The sequence below is a fragment of the Rhinopithecus bieti genome, unplaced genomic scaffold, assembly GCF_001698545.2.
Source record: "Rhinopithecus bieti isolate Rb0 unplaced genomic scaffold, ASM169854v2 scaffold_6506, whole genome shotgun sequence".
In the NCBI taxonomy this organism is placed as follows: domain Eukaryota; kingdom Metazoa; phylum Chordata; class Mammalia; order Primates; family Cercopithecidae; genus Rhinopithecus; species Rhinopithecus bieti.
This window is the reverse complement of record NW_016805137.1, coordinates 128,972-153,461: the sequence shown is the minus strand read 5'-3', so window position 1 is coordinate 153,461 and position 24,490 is coordinate 128,972. Positions and strand designations below refer to the sequence as shown.

General features: G+C 43.4%; 1 protein-coding gene across 1 annotated transcript in view; it reads left to right on the top strand.

Annotated features, from left to right (window-relative positions):
- Positions 1-24,490, top strand: part of PKD1L3 (polycystin 1 like 3, transient receptor potential channel interacting) — a 90,934-nt gene that overhangs the window by 32,360 nt on the left and 34,084 nt on the right. Inside the window, 6 exon segments of the mRNA XM_017871296.1 lie at positions 100-330; positions 2,173-2,274; positions 3,183-3,361; positions 13,402-13,548; positions 22,791-22,987; positions 24,021-24,220. Of these exon segments, the coding sequence (XP_017726785.1) occupies positions 100-330; positions 2,173-2,274; positions 3,183-3,361; positions 13,402-13,548; positions 22,791-22,987; positions 24,021-24,220 (1,056 nt within the window).

Below are 24,490 nucleotides of genomic sequence, written 5' to 3'. Positions count from 1 at the left end.
GCACCTCTTTCCATCTCTAAATTGCTGGTGTCTGTTTTATGTCTGTCCCCTCCTTAGCACTCTGTCCAACTAGAATCAACGTCTTGATTCTAATTCCAGGTTGGGCCACAGAGCACAATTCTGAGGACACAGTGTCTCTGTAACCACCTGACCTTCTTTGCCAGCGACTTCTTTGTCGTGCCCAGGACCGTGAATGTTGAAGACACGGTGGAACTGTTCCTTCGCGTGACTAACAATCCTGTTGGGGTGTCACTGCTGGCTGGCCTTTTAGGATTCTATGTGATCACAGTTGTGTGGGCTTGGAAAAAGGATCAAGCAGATATGCAGAAGGTAACGAGACTTTGAGTTCAACAGATTTGCCATGATAGTCTTGAGTAATTAAATAAGATAGGGGGGAAAAACACAACTTTGTCAAAGCCTGGCACTGGGAGGCATAGAAATTCAAGTGGAACTTTTCTTACATTTATCTTCATGTCTACTGTCTGAAGACCTAAGAACCTTTTCTCTCCATTTTTGTTTCCTTTGGTTCCAAGATTGGACCCTTGTGGGACTCCTTCTAGGACAGGAATGAGCCAAAAGAAAATACTAGCCAGGTGCAGTGGCTCATGCCTGTAATTCCAACATTTTGGGAGGCCAGGACAGGAGGATCACTTGAGCTCAGGAGTTGAAGGCAAGCCTGGGCACCATAGCAAGACCTTGTCTCTATTAAAAATTAAAAACAAGATGAGCCAGGCATGGTGGTGCATGCTTGTAGTTCCAGCTACTTGGGTAGCTGAGGTAGGAAGATCACTTGAGCCCAGGATCGTTGAGGCTGCAGTGAGCTATTGTGCCACTTTACTCCAGCCTGGGCAACAGAGACCCAGTCTCCAAAAAGAAAAAGAAAAGACCTAGAGAGCTTAACTAAAGTCAAATGCAAGTTTATCTTACTTTATACATTGGATATGAAAGTTATATGTAAATTGGCCAGGTGCAGTGGCTCACACCTGTAATCCCAGCACTTCCAGAGGCCAAGGCAGGTGGATCACCTGAGGTCAGGAGTTCGAGACCAGCCTGGCCAACATGGTGAAACTCCATCTCTACTAAAAATACAAAAATTAGCCAGGTGTGGTGGTGTGAACCTGTAATCCCAGCTACTTGGGAGGCTGAGGCAGGAGAATTGCTTGAGCACAAGAGACAGAGGTTGCAGTGAGCCGAGATCATGCCACTGCACTCCAGCCTGACTGACAGAGTGAGACTCTGTCTCAAAAAAAAAAAAAAACTTACATATAAATCAAATTATAACTTAATGTAACTGGCTGGGTGAGGTGGCTCACGCCTGTAATCCCAGCACTTTGGGAGGCCAAGGTGGGTGTATCACTTGAGGTCAAGAGTTCAAGACCAGCCTGGTCAACATGGTGAAACCCCATCTCTATTAAAAATCCAAAAATTAGCCAGCCATGGTGGCTCATGTCTGTAGTCCCAGCCACTCAGGAGGCTGAGGTGGGAGGATCACTTGAACCTGGGAGGCGGAGGTTGCAGCGAGCCGAGAATACAACATTGCACTCCAGCCTGGGCAACACAGCAAGACTCCATCTCAAAAAATAAAAAATGTAACTATATACAAGAAACTTGTATGTTTTTAAAAACAAAAATATTTTGACAGCCTCTTCTTTCCATGTGTTTGTTCTTCCTATGTTTTCTTGCACTTGGAAATTCTAGAATACGCTAAGTGTTCATTTCTTGTTGCCCTGAGTGTAGGGTTGTCCGCGTTAGTAAACAGAAATACAGGCTACCTAGTTAAATTTGCATTTTAAATAAACAGTGCATCTTTAGTGTAAGCATGCTCCAAATTATTCATAGTTTATCTGAAACGCAAATTTAGCCGGGTATTCTCTGTTATCTGGTGACCATACCTAAGTGGGAGAGAGGTGCAAGGATTTAGAGGCTCAAGACCTGATTGGGTGATTCTATGACTATTTCACTTGACAGATACAGGCCCTGGAGGTTCAGGCCTCATTCCCACTTTAGTGGCTTAGGTCTGCCCATGTGTCTGTCTGCTGCCCACACCGCAGCCCTGCTTTCTGTAGGGCTGCCACACCTGCCAGAGTGCATCCTCCTGCTCCTCAGTTGGAGGAGGCAGGAGCTATACTACGTGGAGGCCTAGTAACTTGGTTGGTTCTGCTCTTCTTGCAGGTGAAGGTCACTGTCCTGGCTGATAATGACCCCAGCGCTCAATTTCACTACCTTATTCAGGTCTACACCGGATATCGAAGAAGGGCTGCTACAACAGCTAAGGTTAATGAAATAAATGTTCTTCACTTGTTCTTGCTTTGTGTCTTCTGCCACATGAGACACACTCTGAGTTGGTGATATCCTGGCAACCAATAGCACTTTAAAAGCGATCAGAGATTGGTATTTTCTAGTTCTAAACTGTACATGTGGGCCACGCATGGGGGCTCACACCTGTAATCCCAACACTTTGGGAGGCCAAGATGGGGAGGTCACCTAAGGTCAGGAGTTTGAGACCAGCCTGGCCAACAAGGTGAAACCCCTTCTCTACTAAAAATACAGGAATTAGCTGAGCGTGATGGCCCATGCCTGTAATCACAGCTACGCAGGAGGTTGAGGCACGAGAATTGCTTCAACTCGGGAGGCGGAGGTTGCAGTGAGCCAAGATCACACCACTGTACTCCAGCCTGGGTGACAGAGCAAGACTTCGTGTCAGAAAAAAAAAAAAAATACTGTGTATATGAAGAATTCTCTATGCTTGTCTAAGATCCGAAAGACTTTGTCTAAATACAGTTTTCTATGGCTTCATCTTTCTCCTTAGGGATAAACCCAAAGAATCGTGTTAAAATTGCCTCTACTGGCCGGGCGCGGTGGCTCAAGCCTGTAATCCCAGCACTTTGGGAGGCCGAGATGGGCGGATCACGAGGTCAGGAGATCGAGACCGTCCTGGCTAACATGGTGAAACCCCGTCTCTACTAAAAAATACAAAACACTAGCCGGGCGAGGTGGCGGGCGCCTGTAGTCCCACCTACTCGGGAGGCTGAGGCAGGAGAATGGCGTGAACCTGGGAGGCGGAGCTTGCAGTGAGCCGAGATCCAGCCACTGCACTCCAGCCTGGGTGACAGAGCGAGACTCTGTCTCAAAAAAAAAAAAAAAAAAAAGCCTCTATTTTATCTTTCCCTGTCTCATGGTAGGTTGTCGTCACCCTCTATGGATCAGAGGGACGGAGCGAGCCCCATCACCTCTGTGACCCCCAGAAGACAGTCTTTGAACGAGGGGGCCTGGACGTCTTCCTTCTCACCACTCGGTCCCCTCTAGGGGACCTGCACAGCCTTCGGCTCTGGCATGACAATTCCGGCGTCAGTCCCTCCTGGTGAGTACTTATATCCTGTTGGCTGTTGCTGCTGCTTTGTGGATCCAAGAGAGAAGAAGGAAGATCACCACAATAAATCACAGTAAAGCTTTGAGCCCCAAATAGTAACAAACGACTATTAGATTTCAGTTTTAAAGCTATCTACAAAGAATAAGCCCTGAAAAGAAGTGTGAGAGATTAACTATGATTTTTTTTTTGGATAGTAGAGTAATAGATGCTTTGTTTTCTCTAATTTTATTTTCATTAAATGTTATGATTGTGAACAGCAAATAACACCAATGAAATATTCCCTGAAAGTGCCACAAATTAAAAGTATTTGTAAATATGAAAAGATATCCTTAAAGACTAACTTTAGTAAACAACTATCTACTGACAGTCAAACTTTGAGTCAAACTTAAGAGCTTAAGGACAGGGCATAGCAGCTCACACCTGTAATCCTAACATTTTGGGAGGCCAAGGCAGGAAGATCACTTGAGGCCAGGAGTTTGAGAACAGCCTTAGCAACATAGGAAGACCCTGCCTCTACAAAAAAAAAAAAATTTGCCAGGCATGGTGGTGTGCACCTATAATCCCAACTACTCAGGAGGCTGAAGTGGGAGGATCACTTGAGCCTCAGAGGTTGAAGCTGCAGTGAGTATATCTGCACCACTGCACACCAGCCTGGGCAACAGCAAGACCCTGTCTCTGGGGGAAGGGAAAAAAAAGTCAAGATCTTAAGGAAGGAGAAAGGTTAGAATTACTGTATGAGATGTGCCTGAGGAGTTAGAGAAATAACTAGACAATGATAAAGTCCTTGAACCTAACATATGTTAGGTTCAAATGATTCAGCATCTTTCTTTAGCAGCACCCAGAATTAGGAGAGGTGCTAGAGAAAGTAGATGATGCAATTAATTAAGAACAAAGATTACTGGTTCCTTGGAGTTAGGAAAAAAGAGAAAAATGAAGTGGAGTCTCAAGGCTCAGGCATTCAATCTGTTGCTAAATGTTGCCCACCTGCAAAGAGCATGTGGTCTGCCTAAATTTATTAGCAAAATACATTTTTCCCCCTAGGCTAGATATACCAGCCACTGGGTCAGTAGAGCCTAATAACTTTCTTGCTGCTTCTGTTCTGTTCCAGTATGCACAAATCAGCTTGTAAACCATCCTTCCAGTTTTATTTAAAAAGGTGAATAATGTATAGTAAGCACTTGAAAAGATGTTCAACATGATTAGTCATCAGTATATGAAAATGATAGAGCACTAGCCACCCATCAGAATGGCTTAAATTAAAAATTCTCACAAAAGACCGGGTGCAGTGGCTCACGCCAGTAATCCCAGCACTTTGGGAGGCCGAGGCGGGCAGATCACTTGAGGTCAGGAGTTCAAGACCAGCCTGACCGACATGGTGAAATCCTGTCTCTACTAAAAATACAAAATATTAGCCAGGTGTGGTGACAAATGCCTGTAATCCCAACTACTCGGGAGGCTGAGGCAGGAGAATTGTTTGAACCTGGGAGGGGGAGATTGCAGTGAGCCGGGATGGTGCCACCGCACTCCAGCCTGGCAACAGAGTGAGACTGTCTCCAAAAAAAAAAATTCTCACAAAACCAAGTTTAGGGAAGGATGAGGAGCAACTAAAACTCTCACACACCCCTAGTGAGAGTGTAAAATGGTATGGCCACTTCAGAGAACAGCTTGCCAGTTTCTTGTGAACTTAAACATACACTGACCATGTGACCCAGAAAATCGCACTTACAGGTATTTACTCAAGATAAACAAAAACATGTGTCCACTGCAAGACCTGTACACATATGTTCATAGCAGCTTTATTAATAGCCCAAAACTGAAAACATCACAAATATCTATCAAATGAATAAACAAATGTTAGTGTATTCATTCAATGCAATACTACTCAACGAAAAGGAAACTATTGTTACATATAACTACATGGATGAATTTTTTTAAATTACGCTTAGTGAAAGAAGCTGTACATAAAGAATGTATAGGCCAGACACTGTGGCTCACACCTCTAATCTCAGCGCTTCGGGAGGCCGAGGTGGTTAGATCACTTGAGGTCAGGAGTTTGAGACCAGCCTGGGCAACATGGTGAAATTCTGTCTCTTCAGAAAAATACAAATATTAGCTGGGAGTGGTGGCTCATGCCTATACTCCCAGCTACTTGGGGGGTTGAGGCGGGAGAATGACTTGAGCCGAAGAGGTGGAGGTTGCAGTGAGCCAGGATCGCACCACTACACTCCAGCCTGGGCAACAGAGCGAGACCCTGTCTCAAAAGAAAAAAAAAAAAAAAAAGCATATAGCATATGATTCCGCACATGTGAAATTCCATAAAAGGCTAACTATTCTATAAAGATGGAGGACAGCAGATCATTGTTCTCCTAGGGCCAGGAGTGAGGGGACAGGAGGTGACTGGAAGGAGGGATAGGGAGCTTTTGGGGGTGATATTTTGATGGTGCTGGTGTATAAACATTTGTCAAAATGCATTGAACTGGCCAGACATGGTGGCTCACGCCTATAATCCCAGCACTTTGGGAGGCCAGGGTGGGCGGATCACAAGGTCAGGAGATCGAAACTATCCTGGCTACAACATGGTGAAACCCCGTCTCTACTAAAAATACAAAAATTAGCTGGGCGTGGTGGCTCATGCCTGTAGTCCCAGCTACTTGGGAGTCTGATGCAGGAGAATCACTTGAACCCGGGAGGCGGAGGTTGCAGTGAGCCAAGATCATGCCACTATACTCCAGCCTGTGTGACAGAGTGAGACCCCATCTCAAAAAAAAATGCATTGAACTGTGCATTTTAGGGTCACGTGTCATCAGGACCTCCTGAGGCTATCATAGGTACACATCCTTAACCTAGGCAAAATAAACTTTCTAGACTGACTGGGACCTGTCTCAGATACTTGGGGTTCACATTTTGGTAACCACGAAGGGATTCTAAGTGGAGGAGCCCTAATCTTTGACAAATCGATCGGTGCTTGGTGCCAGCTTGAGCTACCTTTGTGGCTCAAACCAATAGGACAATTTGCTGAGGCCTGGAAGCACCCCCTCCAGAGAATCCCTGATCGCCCAAAATTTGGTCGAGATCTAAAGTTTATTTTGCTGTACAACTCCTTTTTCTGGAGTTTGCTTGCTTCCAACAAGGAAAGCAAGTTTTCCTGCCTTCATGACCATGGGAGGCAGGTAACTCCTTTCTAGAGTTTGAGCTCACTTCTAACAGGGAAGGCGAATTTGAGTTTTTTCCTGCTTCTAGGGTAGTAGAGAGCAGTATTCAACCTGAGACCTATCCCTAGGTAAGTAGCTGATTTGGGGTTTTGCCTTGGCTAAAGTTAAGATTAACAACCAGCTGGTCTTAATTTCTCCTGACCATTAGAGCACTCAGTGATCATAGTTTTGGGTTTTTGTTGTTGTTGTTTGTTCCAGTCTTCGTCCTGTCAGATTTGACCAACTGTACCTGACGTGGTCAAATCCAAATGAGAATTCCAAATTATGGGTATTGAATTGGTTAAAGTTTGTCACAGCTGCAAAAGAGGGAAAAAATGCATTGAACTGTACATTTTAAATGGGTACATTTTATCACGTATAAATTATACCATGATAAAGTTGATTTAAAAAAAAAAGTAGGCCGGGCACGGTGGCTCAAGCCTGTAATCCCAGCACTTTGGGAGGCCGAGACGGGCGGATCATGAGGTCAGGAGATCGAGACCATCCTGGCTAACACGGTGAAACCCCGTGTTTATTAAAAAATACAAAAAACTAGCCGGGCGAGGTGGCGGGTGCCTATAGTCCCAGCTACTCGGGAGGCTGAGGCAGGAGAATGGCGTAAACCCGGGAGGCGGAGCTTGCAGTGAGCTGAGATCCGGCCACTGCACTCCAGCCTGGGCGACAGAGCGAGACTCCGTCTCAAAAAAAAAAAAGTGGCCAGGCACGATGACACATGCCTGTAATCCCAGCACTTTGGGAGGCCGAGGCAGGTGGATCATGAGGTCAGGAGTTCAAGACTAGCCTAGCTAACATAGTGGAACCCCATCTCTACTAAAGATAAAAATTAGCCAGGCGTGGTCTCACATGCCTATAATCCCAGCTACTTGGTGGCTGAGGCACAAGAATTGCTTGAACCGAGGAGGTGAAGGTTACAGTGAGCCAAGATGACACCATTGCACTCCAGCACTTCAGCTTGGGCAACAGGACGAGACTCCATCTCAAAAAAAAAAAAAAAGTATGCAGGCCAGGCACGGTGGCACACGCCTGTAATCCCAGCGCTTTGGGAGGCTGAGGAGGGCAGATGACTTGAGCCCAAGAGTTCAAGACCAGCCTGGGCAACATGGCAAAACCCCATTTCTGCAAAAAATACAAAATATATGTGTATACACACACACACACACATGTATAATGTCTATATATGTATGTATATATGTATGTATGTATATGTATATATGTATATGTATATATGTGTATGTATATGTGTGTATGTATATATGTGTATATACTATGTGTATATATATGTGTATATATATGTGTGTGTATATGTATATATGTGTGTATACATATAGCACCAGGCATTATTGGGGGAACCAGCCCCCAATATTTCAGTGTAGGTTTTCTATTTTCCCTAAGTGTCAGCCAGTGTGAGAAATAAAGAGAAAGAGTACAAAGAGAGAAATTTTAAGCTGGGCCTCTGGGGGTGTCATCACATATTGGTAGGACCGTGATGGTGACCCCAAGCCACAGAACCATCAAGTTTTTATAGGGATTTTTAAAGGGGAGGGGGTGTACAAACAGGGAGTAAGTCACAAAGATCACATGCTTCAAAGTGCAATAAAGGTCACAAGGCAAGGCAAAATTAGAATTACTGAGGAGGGCCTATGTCCCATTGTGCACACATTGTCTTGATAAACATCTTAACAAGAAACAAGGTTCGAGAGCAGACAACCAGTCTGACTAGAATTTACCCGGCTGGAATTTCCCCATCCTAGTAAGTCTGAGGGTACTGCAGGAGGCAGGGCATATTTCAGTCCTTATCTCAATCGTGTAAGACAGGCACTCCCAGAGCAGTCATCTATAGACCTACCCCCAGGAATGCATTCCTTCCCCAGGGTCTCAATTATTAATATTCCTTGCTGGTAAAAGAATTCAGCAATATTTCTCCTACTCACACATCCGTTTATAGGCTCTCTGCAAGAAGAAAAATATGGCTGTATTCTGCCCGACCCCATAGGCAGTCAGACCTTATGGTTATCTTTCCTCGTTCCCTGAAAACCGCTGTTATTCTGTTCTTTTTCAGGATGCACTGATTTCATATTGTTCAAACACACACATTTTACAAATTTATACAGTTAATGCAATCATCACAGGGCCCTGAGGTGTGACATACATCCTCAGTTTACAAAGATGATTGGATTAAGAGATTAGAGACAGGCATAAGAAATTACAAGAGTATTGATTGGGGAAGTGATAAATGTCCATGAAATCTTCACAATTTATGTTCAGAGATTGCAGTAAAGACAGGTGTTAAAAATTATAGAAGTATTAATTTTGGGAACTGATAAATATCCATGAAATCTTCACAATTTATGTTCTTCTGCCTCAACTCCAGCCGGTCCCTATGTTTGGGGTCCCTGACTTCCCACAACAGTCCATGGTGGCACATGCCTGTAGTCTGAGATACCCGGGAGACTGAGGTGGGACAATCATTGAGCCCAGTGGTGGAGGCTGCAGTGCGATGCGTTTGCAATACTGCACTGCACTCCAGCCTGGGCAACAGAGTGATACTCTGTCTCAAAAAAAATAAAATAGACCGGTTGTGGTGGCTCATGCCTGTAATCCCAACACTTTGGGGGGGCCAAGGAAGATGGATCACAAGGTTAGGAGATCAAGACCATCCTGGCCAACATGGTGAAACCCCATCTCTACTAAAGGTTTAAAAAATTAGCTGGGTGTGGTGGCACGTGCCTGTAATCCCAGTTACTCGGGTGGCTGAGGCATGATAATTGCTTGAACCTGGGAGGCAGAGGTTGCAGTGAGCCAAGATCACACCATTGTTCTCCAGCACTCCAGCCTGGGTGACAGGGCGAGAGACTGTCTCAAAAAATATATATTATATATATATTTTTTAAATTTATGTATGTATATATTTTATGTATATATATTTTATATACACACACACACAGACACAGGCCAGTCATGGTGACACAGGCCAGTCATGGTGGCACACGCCTGTAATCCCACCACTTTGGGAGGCTGAGGAGGGCAGACTGCTTGAGCCCAAGAGTTCAAGACCAGCCTGGGCAACACGGCAAAACCTCATTTATGCAAAAAATACAGAAATATATATAGCCGGGCATGGTGGCACATGCCTTTAGTTTGAGATACCCAGGAGGCTGAGGTGGGACAATCATTGAGCCTGGTGGTGGAGGCTGCAGTGTGATACATTCACGCTATTACACTCCAGCCTGTGCAACAGAGTGAGACTCGGTCTCAAAAAAATAAAATAGGCTGGGAGCAGTGGCTCAAGCCGGTAATCACAGCACTTTGGGAGGCCGAGGCAGGTGGATCATGAGGTCAGGAGATCAAGACCATCCTGGCTAACATGGTGAAACCCCGTCTCTGCTAAAAATACAAAAATTAGCTGGGTGTGGTGGTACATGTCTGTAGTCTCAACTACTCAGGAGGCTGAGGCAGGAGAATGGCTTGAACCCGGGAGGCAGAGTCTGCAGTGAGCCAAGATCGTGCCACCGCACTCTAGCCTGGGGACAGAGTAAGACTCTGTCTCAAAAAAAAATGAAATAATAGAAAAGTATGTGTATAGGAAAAGGTCTAGAGTATATATAATACGTTTTTTTTTTTTTTTGGATGGAATCTTGCTCTGTCGCCCAAGTTGGAGTGCAGTGGCGTGATCTCAGCTCACTGCAAGCTCCGCCTTCCAGGTTCATGCCATTCTCCTGCCTCAGCCTCCCAAGTAGCTGGGACTGCAGGCAACTGCCACCATGCCCAGCTAATTTTTTGTATTTTTAGTAGAGACAGGGTTTCACCGTGTTAGCCAGGATGGTCTTGACCTTCTGACCTCGTGATCTGCCTGCCTTGGCCTCCCAAAGTGCTGGGATTACAGGCGTGAGCCACACACCTGGCCAATAAATTATTGTAGTTATCTCCAGGTAGCAGGATTATAAATTTTTTAAATGTTCCTCAGTGTACTTTTAGGTATTTTGAAAAAATTGAATGATGGATGTTATTTTATAATCATAGCAAAATAATTTTAAAATTTAACTCTTTCAGAGGATGCACCCAAAGAAATTTACATCAGTGTAATATTTTCTACTTTTCTCACAATTTCTTACCACTGGTTTATATTGATCCTAATTCTAGATGTAGTCTTTGATTATAATTCTATTATTTTTTAGCTCACAGTGATTTCATGCTCCTCGAGGATAAAGATACTGTCTTATTAATATTCTATTCTCAGCAGCTAGAACAGTGCCAAGATTATAGAGGAACTGGATAAATACTTGTTACAATTAATAATTATAATTAATATTATAACAATAAGTATTCGTTACAATTAAATTCTCAGAATTATGTGTCACCTCTAGAGCTTCCTATCAGGTATTATGGCTCTTTTTTGTTGTTTTGTTTGAGACAGAGTCTGGTGCTGTCACCCAGGCTGGGGTGCAGTGGTGTAATCTCAGTTCACTGCAACTTGTGCCTCCCAAGTTGAAGTGATTCTCGTGCCTCAGACTCCCGAGTACTTGAGACTACAGGCGTGCGCCACTACACCCAGCTAATATTTGTGTTTTTAGTAGAGATAGGGTTTCACTGTGTTGGCCAGGCCGGTCTCAAACTCCTGGCCTCAAGCAATGCACCCACCTCAGTCTCCCAGAGTGTTGGGATTACAGGCGTGAGTCATTGCGCCCTGCCCTTAAAGCTCTTTTGAAGGCATTCTCTAGTCACCATTTGATTTTCTTTTCATTTCTGTTTTCTTCATTGTTGTTTGAGGCAGGGTCCTACCCTGTTGCCCAGACTGGAGTTCAAACCTCCTGGGTTCAAATGATCCTCCCACCTCAGCCTCCCAAGGAGCTGGGACCTCAGGTACACGTCACCACACCTGGCTAATTTTTCTTTTTTTTTTTTTTTATAGAGATGGGGTCTCCCTGTGTTGCCCAGGCCAGTCTCAAACTCGTGGGCTCTAGCGATCCTCCTACTTTGGCCTCCCAAAGTGCTGGGATTGCAGGTGTGAACCACTGCACCTGGCCTGTTTTTATGTTTTTAATTGCAAACATTATATGTGCTTTAATGCAGAAAACTTGGAAAGCACAGAAAAGCAAAAGAATCACCTCCCATAAAAAAGACTGCCAGTCCTTTTTTTTTTTTTTTTAGAAAATAAAAATTTTTTCCATAATATTTCTGCTAATCATAGTGAATGTCTCAACTAGACTTTCCTAACACTCACTTTAGATTCTCTACTTTTTCTTCTATTTGAAGGAATATAAGAGTAAAAGTTACACTGGACACACAAAAAGCCTGGGAATAGTTTCTCACCAATCAGAAAATAAATATTTTCTTTTTTATTTTGTTTTTTTTCTGCTTTTATTATACTTTGCTTTTATTTTCTTATTTTCCGAGACAAGGTCTGGCTCTGTCACCCAGGCTGGAGTGCAGTGGCGTGATCACAGCTCACTGCAACCTCTGTCTCCCGGGCTCAAGTGATCCTCCCACCTCAGCCTCCTGAGTAGCTGGGACCACAAGAATGCACCACCATGCCTGGCTAATTTTTGTATTTTTTAAAATAGAAATGGGGTTTCACCACATTGCCCAGGCTAGTCTCAAATTCCTGAGCACGAGCAATCCACCCATCTCAGCTCCCAAAGTGCTGGGATTACAGGCATGAGTCGGCACCCCGGCCCATATTTTGCTTTTAAGTGAAAGCTTTTTATGTATAAAATGCACTCTCTGGTTGAATCAAATGCAACTTAGTCACCTGTTGTTTTATAAACTGCTTCAATGAGACAGTCCCCAAAAATACTTTAGGTTTAAAGGAGTCTATATTCCCAACACAGAAAATAACTTTCAACTAAAGATTTTGACAAGAGAAATTTAAGTGGTTTCATGACAGTAAACACAGACCCTTGGGGAAAATAGCATCATTCCAGTAAAGGAGGAGGTTTGCTGACTAGTTGTGAGGTGAAATCAAATAGGTTGTACAGTCAGGTGCCCCAGAGGACAAGTGTGTAAATGGGGGAAGTTAGTGGAGAAGTTAGTGATAAAACACTGTGGTTGGAAAAAGGATGAACTCTCAGGGCCTGTGGCTCTGTGAAGTGGAGATGAGGCCTGTGAAGCGGAGATGAGACTAAGTAGAGTGAGAAGTCATTAATGTAAACGTTAAAGACTACACCCCATTTATACCCCCTGATGATGAAAGAGAGGCAGATGGGATATTTGAAAAGGTGGCAAGCCACTGTCACATATGGGACAGAGAAAGGTTATAAAAAGTATATATACATACTGAGCTATTCATAGGTGAGAAAGGTTTGCAGTCTGGTGTCTAGTACGTGAACTCCCTTAGAAGTTGGGAAGGGAAAGATAAGATCTACTCTCGTTTCTTTGTTTTTATTTTTCAAGACAGAGTCTTAGTCTGTCACCCAAGCTAGAATGCTGTGGTGCAATTTCAGCTCACTGCAGCCTTGACCTCCCGGGCTCAAACAATCCTTCCACCTCAGCCTCCCAAGTAGCTTAGGACTACAGGCACACACCACCACGCCCAGCTAATTTTTATATATTTTTGTAGAGATGGGATTTTGCCATGTCGTCCAAGCTGTGCTCAAACACCTGCACTCAAGCAATCCACCTGCGTCAGCCTCCCAAAGTGCTGAGATTACAGGCGCGCACCACCATGTCTGGCCTCAACTTTCCTTCCTTTCTTTAGTTCTTGCCTTGCAATGAAACAGTTCATTTACTTGGAAAGTTTACTAATGGTCCGAGATTACGTCTTACTACAAACAACTGCTTCAAGCCCACTTCCCTAATGTGATTATCTTCGTTTTACTATAGGTATGTCAGCCAGGTAATTGTCTGTGACATGGCAGTGAAGAGGAAGTGGCATTTCCTGTGTAATTGCTGGCTGGCTGTGGACCTTGGAGACTGTGAGCTTGACCGGGTCTTCATCCCAGTTTCAAAGAGAGAGCTCTTTTCCTTTAGGTACTGTTGGAAAATTACTATTAACAGTGAATATTGATGTTCACTATTAATTGAATTGTTCATTGTTGAATTGTTTTTAATGCAAATTAACATTTTATTAATACATTATTTCAAACATACGTAAGCTTTACTGTTGTGGTTGTAAATGGTGTAACCATTACCTTAAAATCAGAAGGAAAACAAAAGACATTTGCAGTATAAAATTATAAATATTGCCCTTATTTTCTGAAACTGTTTACCTAGAGAATCATTTATAAATAATTTACTGAGATACATAGGAATAAAACAATCACTCAGATCAATAGACTATAAAAAGGATACCACTACTTCTATTTATGAGAATAAAATATTAAAATTAAGGAAAGTATGAGAGGGCTGTAGCCTTCAACTGATTTTCAAAGACACTAGTAAACTGGCTGGGCACCGTGGCTCACACCTGCAATCCCTGCACTTTGGGAGGCCAAGGCAGGCAGATCACTTGAGGTCAGGAGTTCAAGACCAGCCTAGCCAGTACGGCAAAACCCTGTCTCTACTAAAAATACAACAATTAGCTAGGCGTGGTGGTGTGCACCTGTGATCCCAGCTACTCAGGAGGCTGAGGCAGGAGAATTGCTTGAACCTGGGAGGTGGAGGTTGCAGTGAGCTGAGATTGCCACTGGGCGACGGAGTGAAACTCCATCTCAAAAAATACAAAGATACAAGTAAACCAAAATAATTCAAGCAATGTGGTACTGGTAAATTCACAGACAGACCAGAACAGTATAATGTGCGTATCGACTTCTGCATCTTTCTAGGTATCCATGTATCTTTCTATGTCTCCTGAATGCTAAAGATGAGAATATGCCTAGGAGAATATACCTCTGCTATCTGACATTCTTCTTATCTTCAGCTTTCTGGTTCAATATTAGGGCTCTCGGCTTTTTCCTCATGGGAACAAGATGTCATTTTTCCTCATGGGAACAAGATGATTGCAAGAGGCCCAAACGTCATGTCCTGGCCGGGCATGGTGGCTCACACCTGTAATCCCAGCACTTTGGGAGGCCGAGGTGGGCAAATCACTTGAGGCCAGGAGTTGGAGACCAGCCTGGCCAACATAGCAAAACCCCATCTCTACCGAAAGTACGAAAATTAGCCAGACGTGGTAGCATGAGACTGTAGTCCCAGCTACTTGGGAGGCTGAGTCAGAAGAGTGGCTTGAACCCGGAAGCGGAAGTTGCAGTGAGCCAAGATAGAGCCACTGCGCTCCAGCCTCAGCGACAGAGAGAGACCCTGTCTCAAAACAACAACAAAACCAACCAACAAACACCATGTCCTTACATGAAAATGCCTAAAGGCAAAAAACATGGAGCTGTTTCTTCTGAGACCTGACTCCTATCCCGATCTTGTGTGACTGAGTAGTTAGGATGTCCAGAACAGCAAGAAATGTCTATTTCTTTATTAAGATCTGCTCCAATGACAATTGCTGCATAACAAATTGCTCCCAAAACTGAGTGGATTAAAACAACCATTTTACTTTTCTCCTGGTTTTGTGGGTCAGAAATTCAGTAAGGCTGGTGAGTTTTCCCTCAGGCTCTTTCATCCTGGCTGGGTCTGTAAGCTCCTGTTAGATTTCCAAAAATGATTTGCTCACAGGGTCAGCAGGGGGCGCTGGCTGTCAACTGAGAGCTTATCTGTGGCTGTCAACAAAGCACCTACGCATGGCTCCAGCCTCAGGAGAGTGGCCTTTTTCATAGGGTGGCTGTCTCCCTCCAGAATGGGCAGTTCAACAGAACTAAGTAGGGGCTTCAGCCTTTTATGTCCTAACTTTGAAAATCAGATTCAAGGAGAAGGGCTGGGTACGGTGACTCACTCCTGTAATCCCAACACTTTGGGAGGCTGAGGTGGGCAGATCACCTGAGGTCAGGAGTTCGAGCTCAGCCTGGCCAACATGGTGAAACCCCTTATCTACCAAAAATACAAAAATTAGCCATGCGCAGTGGTGCACGCCTATAGTCCCAGCTACTGGGGAGACTGAAGCACGAAAATCACTTGAACCCAGGAGGTCGAGGCTGCAATAAGCTGAGATCGTGCCACTGCACTCCAGCCTGTGCAAAGGAGCAAAGATTCCATCTCAAAACAAATAAGTCTTGAAACTAAAAATCAGGGACTCTCAGCAAGCAAGAAGTGGGAAAAAAAAGAAGAGTTCCTGTCTCCAAAACAAATATATATTTTAAATTGTGTGTTGCTTGAGTATAGGAATAAACTGGCAGAAATTTTCTCTCCTTTATGAAAACTTAAGGAGTAGTGAATACTATTTCCCCTCCCTGGACCCGATGCAGTTCTAGGTTTGTTTTGTTTTGTTTTGATTTTTGAGATAGGGTCTCACTATGTTGCCCAAGCTGGTCCCAAACACCTAGGCTCAAGCAGTCCTCCCACCTCAGCTTCCTGAGTAGCTAGGATTACAGGCATACACCATTGCATCCAAAGTTCTAGTATTTTTAAAACATATATAGGTATATTTATTCAAACATTTTTGTTGTTGAAATGTGATTTTTTATCTGTTTAATCTCTGTTTCCAATAGAGGAATGACTGAGTTTAATTCTCCTTCAGTTACATAAGTTTTTACCATACAGACATATTTTATGTGTCTATTGGATATTTATTAGGAGCATTTAAGTGCATGTTATTTCTTCTGGAGACATTGGGTTTTTTTTTATTATTATTATATAGATCTCCCTTTGATCCTGTTGACACTTTGTATCTTAAATTCCATTTTATATTAACTAAAGAAAGTTGACATACTGATACTACTTCTATTGTGTGTTCTTATCTTTTTACTTTCAGCCTTTTTTATGGTTTTGCTTAGAGTTATGTCTTGCAAGCAACATATAACTGGATATTTACAAAACCAGATCTAATAATGTCTTTTGATACATGACTTTACTATGTTTACATTAATTATGATTACTGATCCATTTGGACTTACTTTACCATATTATTTTGCATTATTTGTTATAATCCATTCTCTTTACTTTCCACATTGTCAAATTGACAGGTTTTGTGGGTTTTTTAAGGTTTGTTGCCTCTTGTTGGTTGTTTTTTGAGATGAGGTCTTGCTCTGTCACCCAAGCTGGAGTGCTGTGGCATGATCACAGCTCACTGCAGTCTCAACCTCGCTGGCCTCAGGTGATCCTCCCACCTCAGCTTCCTGAGTAGCTGGGACTACAGGTGTGTGCCACCATGCCTGGCTAATTTTAAAACTACTTTTTGTAGAAACAGGGTCTCACCGTGTTGCCCAGGCTAGTCTTGAATTCCTGGGCTCTAGTGATCTGCATGTCTTGGTCTCCCAAAGTGCTAGGATTACAGGTGTGAGCCACCATGCCTGACCACTTCTTGCATTTTTTAATCTTTGCTGATTTAGAAACTATGCATTGTATTTTTTGCTCTTTCTCCTCTTCTTTTTCCACTTCCTGCTTCTGTTCCTCCTTTTCCTTTTCTAACTCTTTTTATTGGTTACTTTTAATTTGTAACACGCTTTTTCTCTATATTAATTTTCTAAGAATGTTTCTTCTGCCGGAACATGACAAAGAATTAGCAATGCTAGGCCGGGCACAGTGGCTCAAGCCTGTAATCCCAGTACTTTGGGAGATGGAGACGGGCGGATCACAAGGTCAGGAGATCGAGACCATCCTGGTTAACATGGTGAAACCCCGTCTCTACTAAAAAATACAAAAAAAACTAGCCAGGTGAGGTGGCAGGCGCCTGTAGTCCCAGCTACTTGGGAGGCTGAGGCAGGAGAATGGCATGAACCCGGGAGGCGGAGCTTGCAGTGAGCTGAGATACGGCCACTGCACTCCAGCCTGGGCGACATAGCGAGACTCCATCTCAAAAAAAAAGAAAAAAAAAGAATTAGCAATTCTTTAACCATTCTTGAGTAACCTCTCTCCCAATTCCCATGTTTTAAATTACTCTCTAGTGGTTTGGTTTTACCATTATGTTTTTAGATGCACAAAAAAGGCTTTTCCTTTCATAATTCATAGTTAAATATATTAATAATATAGTAATTTCTCTGTTTATTCTAGTTTTCTGTATTCTTTGTTTTTTGTTTGTTTGGTTGGTTGGTTTTTGAGACGGAGTTTCGCTCTTATTGCCCAGGCTGGAGTATAATGGGGCTATCTCAGCTCACCACAACCTCCGCCTCCCGGGTTCAAGTGATACTCCTGCCTCAGCCTCCCAAGTAGCTGAGATTAGAGACATGCACCACCACGCCCAGCTAATTTTGTATTTTTAGTAGAGATGGGGTTTCTCCGTGTTGGTCAGGCTGGTCTTAAACTCCTGACCTCAGGTGATACACCCGCCTTGGCCTCCCAAAGTGCTGGGATTACAGGTGAGGGCCACCACACCCAGCCTAGTTTTCTGTATTCTTTTTGTGGCCTGTTTTTTTTTTTTTTTTTTTGGAGATGGGAGTCTTGCTCTGTCACCCAGGCTGGAGTACAGTGGCACAGTCTCAGCTTACTACAACCTCCGCCTCCCAGGTTCAAGCAATTCTCCTTTCTCAGCCTCCCAAGTAGCTGCGATAACAGGCATACGCTGCCACGCCTGGCTAATTTTTTGTATTTTAGTAGAGATGGGGTTTCATTCTGTTGCCCAGGCTAGTCTCAAACTCCTGCTCTCAGGCAGTCTGCACGCCTCACCCTCCCAAAGTGCTAAGATTACAGGCATGGGCCACCGTGCGCGGTTTTTTTTTTTTTTTTTTTTTTTTGAGATGGAGTCTCACTGTGTCACCCAGGCTGGAGTACAGTGACATGATCTTGTCTCACTGCAACCTCCACCTCCTGGATTCAAGCAATTCTCCTGCCTCAGCCTCCTGAGTAGCTGGATTACAGGTACCCACCACCACGCCTGGCTAGTTTTTGTATTTTTAGTACAGATGGGTTTCACCACGTTGGCCAGGCTGGTCTCGAACTCCTGACCTCAGGGTGATCTGCTCACCTCAGCCTCCCAAAGTGCTGGGATTACAGGCGTGAACTACGCGTCCAGCCAGTTTTCTGTATTTCTTATTGTTACTCTGGGCTTTTTTCTTCTTGTTGAAGTAGCTCTTTTAATAGTTCTAATGAGAAGTGTGTGTCCATCTTTACTCTTGACTCATAGTTAGCTATTTAACGGGCTAGAAATTTTTTGTTATTTTTTCCCTTAACACTTTGAAGATTTTAATACATTGTCTTCTGCCTGTGGAGCAGTTCCTAAGCAGAAACGCTGTGACAGCTATATGGCTGGCTGGCAACACTTCCATTTGACGTGTAAGAAGACAATGAGCACAGGCGAATTTATCTTCTTAATAGACTGACCCTTTAATAAAATGTCCTTTATCTCTAGTAATAATTCTTGTCTTGAAATATATTTTGTCTTATATTAGTATAGCCACTCCAGCCCTTTTTTGATTGCTGTTTACATGGAATACCTTTTTCCATCTTTTTAGTCCAGTGGCGTGATCTTGGCTCACTGCAACCTCCCGGGTTCAAGCAATTCTCCTGCCTTAGCCTCCCGAGTAGCTAGGACTACAGGCACGTGCCACCATGCCTGGCTAGTTTTTGTGTTTTTATTAGAGATGGGGTTTCATCATGTTTGCCAGGCTGGTCTCAAACTCCTGCCCTCAAATGATCCTCCCACCTTGGCCTCCCAAAGTGCTGAGATTACAGACATGAGCTACCACTACCTGCCCATCCTTTTAATTTCAGTTCATTTGTGTTTTCATATCTAAATTATGTCTCTTGTTGACAGAATACAGTTGGATTAGGCATTTTTTGGTCCATTCTGCCAATCTCTATCTTTTAATTTGTGAGTTTAACCTATTTACATTTGATATAATTACTAATAAGGTGAGGCTTGTATCTGCCATGTTGCTATTTGTTTTCTGAATGTATTGTATCTTTTTTGTTCCTCTGTTTCTTTATCACTGCCTTTTTTTTGTTTTATCTCCATCACAAATGGAGTTCAACAGTTACCCACACCTACTGGCATAGAATCTCCCAGTGGGCATCACTGCCTTCTCTCTGTTAAATGGATATTTTCCAGTCTACCATATTCGTTTGTCATATCTTTTACTATATCTTTTTAAATTTTTTCTTTATGCCTCCTGGGGATTATAATTAAAATTCTAATTTATGACAACCTAGCTGGATTACTATCAACTTAATTTCAGTAGTATACAAAAATTTCACTCTTATAGCTCAGTTCCCTTCCTGCTCCTTTGTGCTACTGTTGTCATACAAATTACATCTTCATGTGTTGTGTGTCCATAACATAGATTCGTAATCACTGCTGCATGTAGTTATTTTTTAAGGCAGAAAAGTTGCAAGCTATATATTTATTTATGTTTATGTTTACACAATTTTATTTTTTTTTTTTATTTTATTTTATATTTTGAGACGGAGTCTCGCTCTGTCACCCAGGCTGGAGTGCAGTGACCAGATCTCAGCTCACTGCAAGCTCTGCCTCCCGGGTTCACACTATTCTCCTGCCTCAGCCTCCCGAGTAGCTGGGACTACAGGCACCCGCCACCTTGCCCGGCTAGTTTTTTGTATTTTTTTTTAGTAGAGACGGGGTTTCACCGTGTTAGCCAGGATGGTCTCGATCTCCTGACCTCGTGATCCGCCCGTCTCGGCCTCCCAAAGTGCTGGGATTACAGGCTTGAGCCACGACGCCCGGCCATGTTTCCACTATTTTTACAATTTTTAAAGTTATGGCAAAACCATAACATTTACCATCTTAACATTTTTAAGCACTCAGTTCAGTAGTAGTATATGTATTCACATTGTTGTGCAACAGAGCTCCAAAACTTTTTCACCTTGCAGAACTGAAACTCTACACCTGTTGAACAACTTCCTGTTTCCTCCGCCTTCCAACCCTTGGCAACTATTCCTTTTCTGTACATTTCATTACTTCACATTCCTCATGTAAGCAGAACCATACAGTATTTGTCTTTCTGTGACTACCTTATTTCATTTATCATATGTCCTCAAGGTTGATTCATGTTGTAGTACGTGCAAGAATTTCTTTCCTTTTTGGGCCGGGTGCATTATGGCTCACACCCGTCATCTCAGCACTTTGGGAGGCCAGGACAGGTGGATCACCAGAGGTCAGGAGTTTGAGACCAGCTTGGCCAACATGGTGAAACTCCATCTCTACTAAAAATACAAAAATTAGCCAGGCATGGTTGTGGGTGCCTGTAATCCCAGCTACTTGGGTGGCTGACACAGGAGCATTGCTTGAACTTGGGAGGTGAAGGTTGCAGTGAGCCAAGATCACGCCATTGCACTCCAGCCTAGGCGACAAGAGTGAAACTCTATCTCAAAAAAAAAAAAACTGCCTTTTTAAAGCTAAGTGATGGGCCAGGTGCAGTGGCTCACACTTGGAATCCTAGCACTTTGGAAGGTTGAAACAGGTGGATCACTTGAGCTCAGGAGTTCAGGACCAGCCTGGGCAACATGGCAAAACCCCATCGCTACAAAAATTAGCCAAAATTAGCCAGGTGTTATATTTAGTACATTCTCATGCTGCTATGGAGACATACCTAAGACTGGGTAATTTGTAAAGGAAAGATGTTTAATTCACTCACAGTTCAGCATGGCTTGGGAGGCCTCAGGAAACTTACAATCATGGCAGAAGGGGAAGTAAACACATCCTTCTTCACATGGTAGCAGCAAGGAGAATGAGTGCCCAGTGAAGTGGGGAACACCTTACAAAACCATCAGGTCTTGTGAGAACTCGCTCACTATCACAAGAACAGGATGGGGGAAACCAACCCCATGATTCCGTTACCTCCACCTGGTTCCTCCCATGACAGAGGAGAGGATTTGGGGAACTACAATTCAAGATGAGATTTGGGTGGGGATACAGATAAACCCTATTAGATGTGGTGGTGTGTACCTGTGGTCCCAGCTACTTGGGAGGCTGAGGTGGGAAGATCACTTGAGTTAGGGGGATGGAGGTTGCAGTGAGCTAAGATCTCACCACTGCACTCCACTCCAACCTGGGTGACCCAGCAAGACCCTGTCTCAAAAACAAACAAAAAACTAAACTAAATGATATTCCTTTGTGTGTGTATGTTTATATACACCACTTTTTTTTGTTCGTTTTTTAGATGGAGTCTCTCTCTGTAGCCCAGGCTAGAGTGCAGTGGTGCGATCTTGGCTCACTGCAACCTCTGCCTTCTGGGTCCCATTACATTAATTTCTTTTGGGCTGGATTATTATTTTCCCTCTCCCTCCCACTCCTCTCCCTACCACTGCACCTCCACACACACACATCCCTCCCACCCCTTCCACCACAAACACCATCTCTGACTGATTTTGCTACTGTTTTCGTTCCAACTTTTCACATCTCTGGTCTAGAACTGGGCTTCATTATATGGAACTTTGGAGCTCCTATTTTTCAGTGAAATTAATGAAACTAGGAGTATTGCAGATCTTGTCATGAGTCTTGGATCTCTTGACTCAGTTGCCAGTCATGAAGCTGTCCTTTTTTTCCTCACCTCCTTACTATAAATGTGTAGCCCTACAGAGGTGGTTTTGTTCTGACGTATCCTTTCATGAGCTGCAGCCTCAACCCTAGCTTCTAGCAGTGAAGTTGGTTTTGTCCCGCCCTTTCCTGCACCCAGTGAAACATTTTGAGTTTCAGTTACCCTACAAAAGTCAAGCTCCCACTTTTGTACTACCTTCTTCCAGATCAGGAGCTCAGTAATCCTGTGGCTTCTACCTCACTCTCACCACCTTGTTCTCTCATTCTGCTTCTCTTCCTCAGAAAGGTTTATTTTGTGTTTAAGCCCAGCAAAATCTTTTTGGTTTTTTCTTTTTAGATATTATTTATAGTGCCTCCATATTTGGAGTAGAGAAAGTGCTCAGTGTATGAATTTACCAAACTATTTTGAGCAGTAGTTTAATGTAAACTTTTGAAGAGTAAAATTTATCAAAACTCTTATAAAGCTAAAACAACCATTTTTAATTCTAAACTCGCATACCGTATAAATTATCCTCAACAGCCTTTTATCCTAAAATAACAAAAGAATCTTACATGGACACATTTGTGTGGTGGTAAAAGAATTTAAATAAAAGAATTACAGTATCTGAAAGTTTATTCACAGAGGTGTTGAATAGAGGCTTGGGAGTTGTTATGTTGCTTGTTGCTGGGCAAATCACGTCTTAAACTGGTGCACTTCCAGAATAAAATCTCATGTATTTCCTCTTCTAATTTCTCTTTTCAGACATCTGTTTTCCTCCATGATTGTAGAAAAGTTCACCCAGGATTATCTGTGGCTTTCAGTTGCAACTCGGCATCCCTGGAACCAGTTTACAAGGGTCCAACGGCTGTCTTGCTGCATGACACTGCTACTCTGCAACATGGTCATCAATGTTATGTTCTGGAAGATAAACAGCACCACTGCCAAGAGAGATGAGCAATGTACGGATAAGCCCTGATGTGTGTTGTTTGTAGTAAGCAATCCTTTTTTTTTTTTTTTTTTTTTTTTGGACAGGGTCTCACTCTGTTACCCAGGCTTGGTCTGGAACTCCTGGCCTCAAGTGATCCTCCTGCCTCAGCCTCCTGAAATGCTGGGATTACAAGCATGAGTCACCATGCCTAGCCTACTATGTAATACTTTTACTGTACTCCGTTCTCCTTACTTTCAGGGTTAGAAACAGAATCATGTTGTGTGATATGGTTTGGCTCTGTGTCCCCACCCAAATCTCACGTCCACGTGTAATCCCCCTGTATTGGGGGAGGGATTTGCTGGGAGGTGACTGGATCATGGGGGCAGTTTCTCCCATGCTTTTCCCATGATAGTGAGTGAGTTCTCATGAGATCTGATGGTTTAATTGCTTGAACTGAACCACGGAGGCAGAGGTTGCAGTGAGCCAACATTGCGCCACTGCACTCCAGCATGGGTGACAAAGAAAAACTCCATCTCGGGGCGATAAAAACAGTGTGTGGCAGTTCCCCTGTCACTCTTGTGCCGCTGTGCAAGCTGCCTTGCTTTGTAAGGCATGTAAAGTGTAATGCCACGTAAGGTGCTTTGTAGTGCTTTGTAATGCCATGTAAGATGTCTTGCTTCCTCTTCACCTTCCGCCATGATTGTAAGTTTCCTGAGGCCTCCCCAGCCGTGAAGAACTGTGAGTCCATTAAACCTCTTTTCTTTATAAATTACCCAGCCTCAGGTAGTTCTTTATAGCAATGTGAAAACAGACTAATACATTGTGCCTTCATTTTTCTTTCACTGCCCTGACATTAGAATACTCGAACAAATGTTCTCGGTGTTCTCATTCATTAACAAATGAAGCAGTGTTAGGAACACAACATGGTCTTTACTGCCATGATAATTTTATCCCGAGATAAATGTAGTTAACTTCCTCAGTGAATAGTTAAACCTAGGAGAGGAATGACTTTGCGATTATGTTAATTGTTGACGATAAAAGTTGACGACATGCTTTTCTTTCAGTGGGTCCATTTGCTGTGGCCTGGTCTGAGCTGCTGATCAGCATCCACACTGCTGTCATCCTCTTCCCCATCAATCTTGTCATTGGGCGGCTCTTCCCGTTGATTGAGCCACAGGAGACTCTGCCCCTCTTTCCTCCCGTCCAGGCCTCCTGCCTCTCAGATGCTTCTGTTGAGCCTCTCTCTGCCACAATGGTAGTTGAGGTAAGTTTGATATCAAATTTTATTTTATATTTTATTTTATTGCTTGCTTATTTGTTTTGAGATAGGATCTGGCTCTGTTGCACAGGCTGGAGAATGCAGTGGTGCAACTTCAGCTCACTGTGGCAGCCTCAAACTCCCAGGGTCAAGTGATCCTCCCACCTCAGCCTCCCAAGTAGCTGGAACTACAGGCATGTGACACCATGTCTGGTGTCATGTTTTTTTTTGTTTGTTTGTTTTTTTTTTTTTTTTTTTTTTTTTTTTTTTTTTTTT